Source organism: Schistocerca gregaria, chromosome 4 (assembly GCF_023897955.1).
Source record: "Schistocerca gregaria isolate iqSchGreg1 chromosome 4, iqSchGreg1.2, whole genome shotgun sequence".
NCBI lineage: Eukaryota > Metazoa > Arthropoda > Insecta > Orthoptera > Acrididae > Schistocerca > Schistocerca gregaria.
In genome coordinates, this window is record NC_064923.1 from 313,736,743 (window position 1) to 313,749,507 (window position 12,765).

General features: G+C 42.0%; 1 protein-coding gene across 1 annotated transcript in view; it reads right to left on the reverse strand.

Annotated features, from left to right (window-relative positions):
- LOC126365881 (dynein axonemal heavy chain 6) overlaps positions 1–12,765 on the reverse strand; it is a 1,020,408-nt gene that overhangs the window by 94,054 nt on the left and 913,589 nt on the right. The window contains exon 64 of the mRNA XM_050008578.1: positions 12,460–12,611. Coding sequence (XP_049864535.1) covers positions 12,460–12,611 — 152 coding nt within the window. The remainder of the gene's footprint in view (positions 1–12,459; positions 12,612–12,765) is intronic.

Below are 12,765 nucleotides of genomic sequence, written 5' to 3' on the forward strand. Positions count from 1 at the left end.
GTGACCACTTTGACCTTCCATAACAACCGGTCTCGCTTCGCTCCATGATGGGCTTCCTGATAAAGGATTTCGCTTCCCTTCCAGCTACGATGAACACAGCCTGCACGTCTGCTTCCCCTCTACCACCATCACGATGCAGAGTTAACTTTGACTTGCCTACCCCTGTGTCCGCGAGCGGCTGCCCGCATTCTTTGACCGCCAATTCGTTGAATCTACCAAAACTTCCGGCATTCAAACCTGCCCACCTGGAATTCTGGTTCAACCTGATCGAGCAAACTTTCAGTGTCTGTGAACTTGATGACAACGCCCGTTTCACATGCATCATGAACCACCTGCACGACCGTGTCGACTTGATTTATGACCTGGTTAAGTCACCTCCTCTGAACGAGAAGTATGCTACAGCTAAACAAGCAATACTGGAATGTGTCTCCAAGACAAGAGGAGAAAACGTTCGACAGCTCATCTATGAAGAACACCTTGGCGACAGGTCTCTGTCCCAGCTGTGGTGATGCCTACAACTTCTCGTCAGTGAATGCGACATGCCAGATGCCACGCTTACCGAGATTTGGACAGAAAAGCTGCCTCTGTCTGTCCAAACGGCCTTCTCTGCCTACGAAGATAGATCAAATAGCGAACGCTTGCGTGCTGCCGAACGAGCTTACTCTGCTCTACTATGTGAAAATTTTGTCCAGCAGTCCGGCAGCTAAGCCAGTTTCCAACCACAGCCAGGGCCCCAACATGGATGCCCCACTAAACCTAAGTCTGTCAAGCTTGTCACACTGCCGACACCTTCACGTCTGCATAACAACAGCACATCTGGCTCCGCGGAAGGTTCTGGGCCGCTGCCATCTGACCACTCGCAGGAGCAGACATCCACCCATAAATACTGTTACTTCCATGCAAAATTTGGGGAACAAGCACGCAATTGTAAACCACTATGTTCCCTACCCAAACTTCAACCACAGGTAGGCAGCGGCGCCACCTCCTGCAACATAAACAACAGGTGGAGGTGCCGTCCCACACTCCATTCGGTGTCCAACACTAATGCTTCGAATGGACGAGTCTACGTCCGCGACTTTAACTCTGGCACAAACTTTCTCATCGACATGAGCACAGATGTTTCCCTACTTCCATCTCGTCTTGCTACCGAAAAGATCCGACTACACAAAACTGTCCTACATGCTGTAAACTCATTTAGTTTGTTGTGCTTAGGTTCTACTTCATATGCAGTGTCCCTCTCGCCTGAGTGCAACCTGAAGTGGTCCTTCCTGGTGGCTGATGTTGACGATCCAATTTTGGGTATCGACTTTCTGTGACACCACAAACTGTGGCCTGACCTCGTCAAGAATACAGTTTTCTGCCACCTTACGCAAGAACACATCCTGTGTGCTTTGTCGTGTGTCAATAGTACTGCTAAACAGGTCCACCTGGCTAGGAAGTGTAATAACCCCTCCTCTGAGCTCTTGTCATGGGCCAATAAGTGGCTCACGGAATGTGTCGAGTCTACACGACTGCGCTTGGAACAAGTTGAGCTACGCTGTTGTCTCAATGACTTAAGTAACGAGTTATCTTTGGCACGGCAGCAGCTTGCAGTAGACGATGCCTCAGCAACACACAAGGTTATTCAGTGCCACTACAGTGTTCTTGCACCCGAGTGCATTTGTGACCATGTGCCATAAAAACTGTACAATGTCGATGCCACATAAACTGTATAGTGTCCGCGCTCCCGCCAGCTCTAACTGTGTTAATTCGAGCGCACATTCATCCCCCTCTTCACTTGGGCAGCTAACTTCCCAGGCGCAGGTTAATGTTTTTGATTTACTGCCATCAGCTGTTCATTCAGGCCCGCTACTGCCACCAAGCTCGACAGCGGCACCTTCGGTTACTAATAAACAGTGTACCAACCTTGTTTCGCATAGCTCACTTGTTTGTCACTCCCAGCTACCCAACAGTTGGCACTTAACAAACTTTCGCCATCCGTGCCACAGCCCAGCCTAGCAGGTGCCGTGCACACTATACCACAGACAGTTGCCTCGTCTACCGTGTCGCGCATTCCCGTGGTTACAGACGGCACTGCCCACAAACTTCGCTTGCAAGATGGACCACCATCTCTTGGCAACCACCCCGTTTCAAGCCAGAACTCATGAAAGTAGCTCGCGAATAAATAGACTATCTCTTAACATCCGGTGTCATTGAACCATCGGCTGGATGCTGGGCCTTGCCTATCCACTTCGTCACAGAAAGCGATGGCACCTGGCTCATGGTTGGCGACGACAAGTACCCAGTTCCTAACGTCATGGATTTTAACCATGCTCTTGTAGGCACCAAATATTTCTCGGTAGTAGACTGTAGGAGGGCCTATCATCAAATGCTGATGGCACCAGAGGATATCGAAAAGACAGCTGTTACAACACCTTTCTGCCTTTTTCAATACCGGTTCATGCCCTTGGCCTCTGCAAAGCTGCACAAACTTGGCAGAGATTCATAAACAAGATGTTGTTTCATCTGGATTTTTGTTTCGTTTACTTGGACGACATTCTTATTTTCAGTCCTACTTTTCAAAAGAACAAGGAACATTTGCAGATTGTTAAAGACACTCTTACCATTGCTAGTGTTGAACTGAATAAGAAGAAGGTCCAGTTGCACCAGACTTCGGTAAGATTCTTAGGTTACATCATGTCAGCGAAGGGCCTCACTCCTCCCGAGGATAAAATAAAACCTGTTGTGGTTTGCTATGCCCTCACTCATTTAAGGAGCAATGCAGGTTCATCAGAACTATTATACGAAGCAGATGCCTGCCACAGTCAAGGTTCAGGATCCCTTAACAGACGGCCTTGCTGGCAAAAATACGACTGGTATCTGCCCGGTCCCCTGTCATGGAACAAGCTTTTGAGAAACTGCAGCAGCTACTAGCAAACACAGTGACTGTTGCCCACCCGCATCTGGACACTACATTTTTTATTACTGTGGATGCCAGTGATACCGCAGTAGGTGCTGTCCTCAGCCAAATCGTCGGAGATACTACCTCTCCTTTGCAGTTCTTTTCTAAGAAGCTCAACGGCACTAAAAAAAAGTACTCAGCCTTCGATAGGGAGCTCTTGGCTGTTTACGAGGCTGTGAAACACTTTCGCACCGAGGTTGAGGGTAGGTACTTCTACATTTTAACTGACTATAAACCTTTGGTTGCTGCTGTAAAGAACCCCCCGACTGACCCTCCACCTAGACGCTTCTGTCATTTTGTCATTTGGACTTTATATTGCAACTTACCTCTGACATACGATACATCAAGGGTGCAGATAATGTGGTCGCAGATTTTTTGTCTCGTGTCGGGGCTCTCACAACTCTGATAGACCTCTCTAACTTGGCTCAGCTGCAGTTTGCCGACATGGACACTATGAACATTATTTCTGACCACAGCTCATCACTCAAACCTGTCTGATCCACCTTTCCCGGTGTCATACCTCCATACACAAACCTCTACAGAGACAAGTGTTCGACAAATTACACAACCTAGTTCATCTAGGTGTGAGAGCCTCTACCAGACTTATTTCACAGCACTTCGTCTGGCACAACATGCGTCGCGACTGCCAAGCCTGGGCCCGTGCCAACAAAATAAAGTTTCGCAGCACACATCGCTCCCACTAGGCAGCTTCACCACTCCTCCTAGTCGCTTCCAGCATGTTCACATTGACTTTGTAGGCTCCCTCACCCCCTCCGAGGGTTACAGATATGTGCTATTTATTATAGGCAGAACCTCTCGTTGGGTGGAAGCTGCCCCGCTACCCAATATTACATCCAAATCAGTGGCACGATCCTTCACAGACACTTGGATTTCATGCTTTGGCTGCCCTGTTTACTTGACGACCGACCAAGGCCGTCAATTTGAGTATGCCTTGTTTTCTGAACTATGTAGGCTGTGCGGCGTCAAGAAATATCATTCAACAGCATACCAACCCCAAAGCAATGCCCTCGTGGAACATTGGCATAGGATGCTTAAGACAGCCCTACGTTGCCGTGGCCTCCTTTGGATGGAAGCCCTGCCATTCGTGTTACTCTGTTTGCGGATCACTTTCAAGGAAGACCTTAAAGGCTCAGTGGCCAAGTTCGTCTATGGCCAGTCCCTTACACTGCCAAGTGAACTTGTTGCTCATACTCCAGTCGCCAAACCGTCCGAACTGCCGTCCATGGTAGAACGGGTGAGGTTACACTGTAACAAGCTTCAACCCCCGCCCCCTTGCAGCCATATTCCACCGCACACATATGTTCTCAAGGCACTCGAGATGTGCGAATTTTTGTTCCTTCGCGACGACACTGTAAAAGCCCCACTACAGCCTCCTTAAACAGAGCCGTACAGAGTTGTCAAACAAACAGAGTTGTCAAATGAACCAGTAACACAATGGACATTGTAATTAAGGGCTCAGTAACAACTGTCTCCCTCAACAGGGTTAAACCTGATTGCACCGAGTTGTCCCCTACCTCACCCACTGTTGAAGAGACCACGCTCTCTGGCCACCCTCTGGCCTTCTTCCTCTGCTCATGATTCGAGTAAACTCAAGCCTACACCAGCCCCGTCAACGAGCCCACACTCATTCCGGGGTTTTCCACTTCTTGATTGCCATAGCAGAGGCCCCAGCTCCCAGGGCTCTAATATAACAGTTCCATCTTCGTGCAACAGCACACCGCACCGCTCTTCTAACGAGTGCAGCCCGCAGGATCCTGCCACGCCCACACAGACCTCATCGTCTGACACTTAGCCCTCTACTCGCAGCAAACTGCCCTCACCCTGCTACAGTTTCCCCACCCCACCAGCTCAGCGTACCTCTCCGTTAGCAGGTGCAACTTACGAGCTCTCTACCCATGTTCATCCTAATGACACTTCTGGTTTATCTGCCATTGTTAGTGGTGATACCGCATTAATGCTGCTTGCGTGTGATGATTCATATGACTCGTTAGGTGGTGTGTCACAACATGTAGTGAAGCGTTTCAAAATCTCTTGAAGTGCTACGTGTGGCCTCCTACTTGCTTATGTTAGGCCAAGTGGAAAGGTGATCATTAGGTTCCCTGCCGACAACACTCTTCCACACCTGCGTTCCCTCACCAGCCGATGACTACAATCTCCAACATCGCTTCAAGACTTCAGCATCAGCATTGCAGGATTTGCTCCACGCTCTCCTCCCACATGGCCCGTGCTGTTAGACACAGAGGAACTCACTGTAACCCACTTAAACTCTCGCCAACCCCCCCACCTTTGGGTACATACTCCAAACTGCAGGGGGGGGGGGGGGGGGGCAGCTATGTGGCGTCGATGCACGGATCGATAGGCCAAAACATCATATGTGTATTATGTCTTCGAGTTGATCTTTGTTTTTGTATAGTTCCAAGACCTCAGTTCCCGCCTAGCCTTCGATCTGTATGTTTGTCGTGTAATAAAAATATTCATGATTAGAAGATAAAACTGTAGTCATTACCTTACCACCTAGATATCTCCTTCAAAACCATCATGGAAGAATACTGCAAGATGCTGGAAACAAAAGCATCTCTTCAAGGAAGCTTTTGGATGTGTCGTAGATGAGTAAAAGACACAAATAGCTTTTAAAAATGTGGAATCTTTCCTTTCAGTGTTGAAGAAGTATATTGCAACAACTGGATGCAGACTTGTAATCAGAAAGTAATGAAGAACTTGTTGTGCGAAGGAAAGCTATATTGTAGGAAGAGAATCATGCATTTCTAAAGCTCATGGAATCTGAAATACCTACAGATACAATTGAATTTTTCAAAACAGCTTTATTTTATTAATCAAGAACCACTGAGATTAAAGAGCCAGTTTTGTTTACCACATGGGAAAGGTATACAATCAAAGTAGGCCCAAGACAGAAAAAACAAAGCACTATTTCAGATGAACAATTAATTCACTCAAAAGGCCCACTGGAAACCAAATTAGAAAGATTTGCTGAACTCAGGACATTGCAAGCAACTGCTTGTGAACACCAGAAAAGACTTATTCCTTTATATATTCAAACAGAAGAAATGGTTTTAGAAAGATACACCTCAGCCACATGTTTTCAACCTAATACACTCTTTTTGAATGTAATCTTTTTGAATGGTTCTCAGGATAAGAACTCTAAATCCCGAAAAGCAAGCTCATCTCAGGAAGGTAATCAAACCCTTGAGGAAATCTGGGAGGGCCATCTTCATTGGCCAGCAATTGATGGTAAACAGGGAAAAATGAAATAAATACAGGCAAACTTCCTTATGCAGTTATGTCAGGCCTCATGTGCCTTAAGAAAAATCAAGGAAGATGAAGAAGAAACATTTAAAAAGAAGAAAAATGTAAAGGCATTGAAACAGAAGCAAAAACTGGATGCAGTTGAGGAAAAAACATGTTGCCAGGAAAGCAAAGAAACATGAGGAAGACACTTCAACTGATGAAAATATGATCTCTCTGCATGATTCAGATGAGAGTTTGGAGATTTACTTCAGCGATCTGATGATTCAGCCTCTGATTGCGATCTTGAAGATGTAATAGTAAATAAAACCTGTGTAATTGTATTTTATGAAGACGAATATTTTCCAAGGATTGTTACTGACAGAAAATAGAAGACTTTGAAGTAAGTGCCATGACAATGTGTGGATCAACATATTGGAAATGGCCCAAGAAAGAAGAAAAGATATGGTATCAGAGAGAGGATATAAATGTATCACAGATTTACATTGATGAGGAAATGAAGTATAAAAAAAGTATAATAAGTTTCTTTTTTATGAAAATTACAGTTTCTGTACTGACAACAGTGGTAAGGAAATAAGCAACATTCATATATATTTGTGTTGTCTTAAGAAAATAAGCAGAAGTATATGTACAATAATTCCGAAAAAGATTTATCAGTTGAAGTTAATGTAATCCACACTAATATCTTATTTTTATATTTAAATGATCTGTATACTGTTTGTTCCTCAGGATAATTAGATTTATGACATTCCTAACACTAATTAATAAAATATAAAACTGATCAAATACTTGTTCATTTTAAAATAATTCTAACTTGTTCCTTCGTGTCTTCATTTACTGCGAGTCTGATGGCAATATGAAAAAGTAAACTGACTACTGACCATTTATGAGGAGTCTGTGATATTACATGTTTGTGATAACTAAGATGTTAAACTGTTAATTCTGGAAAACATTTAGAACAAAGTGATGTTGCTGACAAGTACTTATTACCATCTGAGTATAAAAACAAAGATGCTGTGGCTTACCAAACAGGAAAACGCTGGTAGATGGGCACAATAAAAAACACACAAACACACACACAAATTTCAAGCTTTCGCAACCCAAGGTTGCTTCATTAGGAAAGAGGGAAAGAGAAGGAAAGACGAAAGGATGTGGGTTGTAAAGGAGGGGATAAGGAGTCATTCCAATCCCGGGAATTGAAAGACTTACCTTAGAGGGAAAAAGGACAGGTACACACACACACACACACACACACACACACACACACACACACACACACACACACACATATCCATCCGCACACATACAGACACAGGCAGACATATGTAAATGCAAAGAGGTTGGGCAGAGATGTCAGTCAAGGCGAAAGTACAGAGGCAAAGATGTTGTTGAATGATACGTGATGTACAAGGGGCAGCAACTTGAAATTAGATGAGGTTGAGGCCTGGTGGGTACTGGGAAGAGAGAATATATTGAAGGGCAAGTTCTTATCTCTGGAGTTCTGATAGGTTGGTGTCAGTGGGAAGTATCCAGATAACCCGGACGGTGTAACACTGTGCCAAGATGTGCTGGCCATGCACCAAGGCATGTTTAGCCACAGGGTGATCCTCATTACCAGTTGCTGACCAGCTATTTTGTAGCTAAATGATATGGGATCTATCTTTCTATGTATTCACAGCACATTACACTTGTCTACATTGAAATTCAATTGCCATTTGCTGCACCATGCGTCAATTTGCTGCAGATCCTCCTGCATTTCAATACAATTTTCTCGATACACCACAGCTTCATCTGCAAAAAGCCTCAGTGAACTTCCGATGTCATCCACCAGGTCATTTATGTATATTGTGAATAGCAACGGTCCTATGACACTCCCCTGCGGCACACCTGAAATCACTCTTACTTCGGAACATTTCTCTCCATTGAGAATGACATGCTGTTATCTAGGAACTCCTCAATCCAATCAAACAATTGGTCTGATAGTCCATATACTCTTACTTTGTTTATTAAACAAATGTGGTGTCAAGAAACAAATGTGGAAGTCAAGAAGCACAGCATCTACCTGTGAACCCATGTCTATGACCCTCTGAGTCTCATGGACGAATAGTGTGAGCTGGGTTTCACATGACCGTCTTTTTCAAAACCCATGCTGATTCCTACAGAGTAGATTTCTAGTCTCCAGAAAAGTCATTATACTCTAACATAATACGTGTTCCAAAATACTACAACTGATCAACGTTAGAGATATAGGTCTATAGTTCTGCACATCTGTTCGACATCCCTGCTTGAAAATGAGGATGACCTGTGCCCTTTTCCAATCCTTTGGAATGCTACGCTCTTCTAGAGACCTACGGTACACCACTGCAAGAAGGGGGGCAAGTTCCTTCGCATACTCTGTGTAAAATCGAACTGGTATCCCATCAGGTCCAGCGACCTTTCCTCTTTTGAGCGATTTTAATTGTTTCTCTATCCCTCTGTCGTCTATTTCGATATCTACCATTTTGTCATCTGTGCGACAATCTAGAGAAGAAACTACAGTGCAGTCTTCCTGTGTGAAACAGCTTTGGAAAAAGACATTTAGTATTTTGGCCTTTAGTCTGTCATCCTCTGTTTCAGTACCATTTTGGTCACATAGTGTCTGGACATTTTGTTTTGATCCACCTACCGCTTTGACATAAGACCAAAATTTCTTAGGATTTTCTGCCAAGTCAGTACACAGAACTTTACTTTAGAATTCACTGAACGCCTCTCGCATAGCCCTCCTCACACTACATTTCGCTTTGCGTAATTTTTGTTTGTCTGCAAGGCTTTGGCTATGTTTATGTTTGCTGTGAAGTTCCCTTTGCTACCGCAGCAGTTTTCTAACTCTGTTGTTGTACCACGGTGGCTCTTTTCCAACTCTTACGATCTTGCTTGGCACATACTCATCTAACGCATATTGTACGATGGTTTTGAACTTTGTCCACTGATCCTCAACACTATCTGTACTTGAGACAAAACTTTTGTGTTGAGCCATCAGGTACTCTGTAATCTGCTTTTTGTCACTTTTGCTAAACAGAAAAATCTTCCTACCTTTTTTAGTATTTCTATTTACGGCTGAACTCATTGATGCCGTAACCGCTTTATGATCGCTGATTCCCTGTTCTGCGTTAACTGTTTCAAATAGTTCGGGTCTGTTTGTCACCAGAAGCTCTAATATGTTACCGCCACAAGTCGGTGTAACTACTCTTTACCAACACCTGGTAACCATTCAATATTTGGTTATGTCTCTAGGAGGAAATCCCCTCCTTCATTATGGCTTGCTAACCACATCAACAGAGAGTATGCAATGGAAATAAGCTATTGTAATCCAGCAGAACTTGTGTACACTTTGCAAAATGGCATCCAAAATATAACAGTGCACAGTACTGGAAGGCGTTTTTAGAGTGTCAACAATAATTAGGGAGAAATTCTGTTTTTAGATGCACCTGATGGTCCTCACTAAAATCATGTTGGCATAATTAGGAGCCCAAGAAAAATAGTTGTTTCTGTGGCTTCATTGGGAATAGTAGCCACTTCATTACCCAGTGGTAAAACTGCTCATACAATGTTTAAAATCCTGACACATTTTGATATCGATGAACACACAATATGTGACTTCTCTAGGAACAAAGCCAAGGTTCTATGTGGTTGCTCGTTAATAATATGGGATGCGTGCACCGTGGCAAATCGCAAAGCAATAGAAGCATTTGGTATAATGCTTAGAGATATTTGACAAAAAGATCAACCCATTGGTGGTGTTAAAATCCATTTTTATGACGGTTTTTGGCAGATCTTACCAGTTGTACCTCAGGGAACAAGGGTGGATGAGATGAGAGCATGTGTGAAGAGCTCAAGTCTGTGGTGGCACATCACACAGATGCATCTAGCAGTGAACGTGTGGCTGCAAATTGGTGACAATGCAAATACACAGGAGTGTAACCATTGTTAAAAATTGTAAAGGGAGCATATCTAGAAGAAGGAGGCGGAAGCATTAAGCCTGGCAATTTGTGCCCACATTACTTCCACTTCAAGGCATCATTTCTTCCATTTATGGTGATCAAATACAAACAACAACCCATGAAAACCCTTGGCTTTATGGAAGAGCTATATTGAAGCCTTGTAATGATCTCACTCCAAGAACTAATGCAGACATACTTACTCTTGTTGAGGCCTACTTTTTCTGGGGTTATTTCTGAAATCAGTGAACATATTTTAAATCTGTCTTATGACTCCCAAGGACTATGTATTTCTGTCACCAAATGTGTTTTGTTTTATTGAAATAATGACAGTGATCTTAATGAAACACACATACCATTTGTCTTGCTTTGTCCATCTAAAACAGTTCATTACAAAAGGTGTTGATGTTAGTACTTAAGATTTTTGCTCACAAAGGGGAGAACACAAAAGTCCTTACATTTCTGGTCAATTTATGTCTTTACATACCCTTGAGATCTCAAAATTTGTCAGGAAAAACTGCTAAAACTTGTGTGGAAATCAGGGAAATATCAGGGAATTTCACTTGGGGAAAATTTTGGCAACCTTGAATAGGTATGTAGTTAATCAGAAGCCTGTAATCCTTTTTGCAAACAGGAACCACCAATTCAATAAGACAATTCCACTCTAATTTGTCCTCTTACTTTATCTCAAGATTTTAGGCAGCTGACCACAAACTAAATTATATAAGATATTTGTGAAGTTTGAAAAAAATAGTATATTCATTATCCAACATAGCAGAGTGGATTAGAACCTTCATAAATCTGAAGGAACACTCTTGATTGTAACCTACTTTCCATCAAATGATTCCTATTGATCATATTAATGCTATGGGTGCAACGTTAATCCTTACTTATGCTGCAGCTGCCATGTACTTATCAATGTCTTCTTGTCTGATGCAGCAGTTAAAACAGATATTTGTATGCTAATAAGTTAATTCTTAAATATTCTCACTGACTATTAAATCATTAAATTTATTTAAACAATAGACTACTGTTTCAGTGAGTTCAATGCAGATTACATGATATTATTATTTAAATTCTCAGCCACTGCAAGGCACTTGAATCTTTGCCTTTATTGTCTCCTTTGACACCCTATGCAAATATTTCATTTCAAAACCATGTCTCAAGGGAAGCTCATTTTTAGTCTTCAATTTGCTGCTTATATTCTGTTATGTGAAGTTCTCCAGAGCATTAAACAGACATGTGCCAGATTATTACACAAATATAGAACAATATATCTATGCTGTGTATTTAAAATATAATTAATTTTGAAATAACTTCTGCTGTGAAACTGAGTTTTTGAACATTTCACAATATTTGGAAGTATACATTGTGAGCTACTGCTGATGTACAAGGCAGCAATAGAATGAAAACAAAAGTGGCATACGAGCTTCATTACCACTGCATGATCAGCTGATCAAGAGGAAAAATCCTGATTCTGCAGGTTAAATGATCTCAGAAAAGTCATCATGCAGACTGTACATTCTATCTCTATTCAATAATTTGAATCTCCTGAATGTTGATTCACCAACCTGTATCTTAGCCAATGTAAGCTAAAAATGTGAGGAACACTTCAGTCCTTAAAATAAAGAAAAAGGTTTGTAGAATGTTATTTCCAATGAAACTGAAAAGACAAGTGCTTTATGTAAGAAAAGTCATGGCTCGATGCAGTTTGCAAAGTTCAACAGCTGTTCCACCTAAGACATGATCAATGAATGTTTACCACAAAGGTCATCAGATTCTTAAGGAAAAATCTGTCCAATTGAAGAAGAAGAAAAGTTTGGTATCAGTAGGATGAAAATCCTTTTCCACATTAGCCAAATAAAAAGTTTATAGAAAGCACTCTAGGACAGATGCTGGACATTTGTGTTTTCTCTTTATAATCTACTATAAACTTCAAATTATTGTGTTAACAAAATTTCACTGTATATTCACAAGTAAAGGTTATTTCAGCATTCAAATAGTGTAGTGCAACGCTCATTTTTCCTTTGGTGTAAAATTTTTGCTCGCACACACACACACACACACAAACACACACACACACACACACACACACACACACACACACACACACACACACATCCATCTTCACATATACAAACACAAGCAAACATATGTAAAGGCAAATTATTTTTGCTTTTATTGATAATTTTATCTTTCCTTTCCTTTTTCCACTTTATTCATTGAATTTAAGAGTGCAAAGTCTTGTGCATTTACCTGAAAAGCTATATTTGCATTTTCGTGCATTCCAAAAATCTCTGGTTCCTCTATAATTGGAAGTTGGTCTATAAAGTTTCTGTACTGCTCCAATGTCGAAAAATCTTCAGATTCAGGGCAATAGTAGACACCAGATGCAGAATAAATATATCCTGTAGAATCAAAGAACTCAATTTTAAAACAAAAAAGCCAAAAATATAAATTCTGGAATTAATGATTCTTAACCATCACAAAGACTGAAGATAAACTTTAAATTTTAATCCATCATATACAGCACTCCTTTTACTGGAAATGGAAACAAACAAG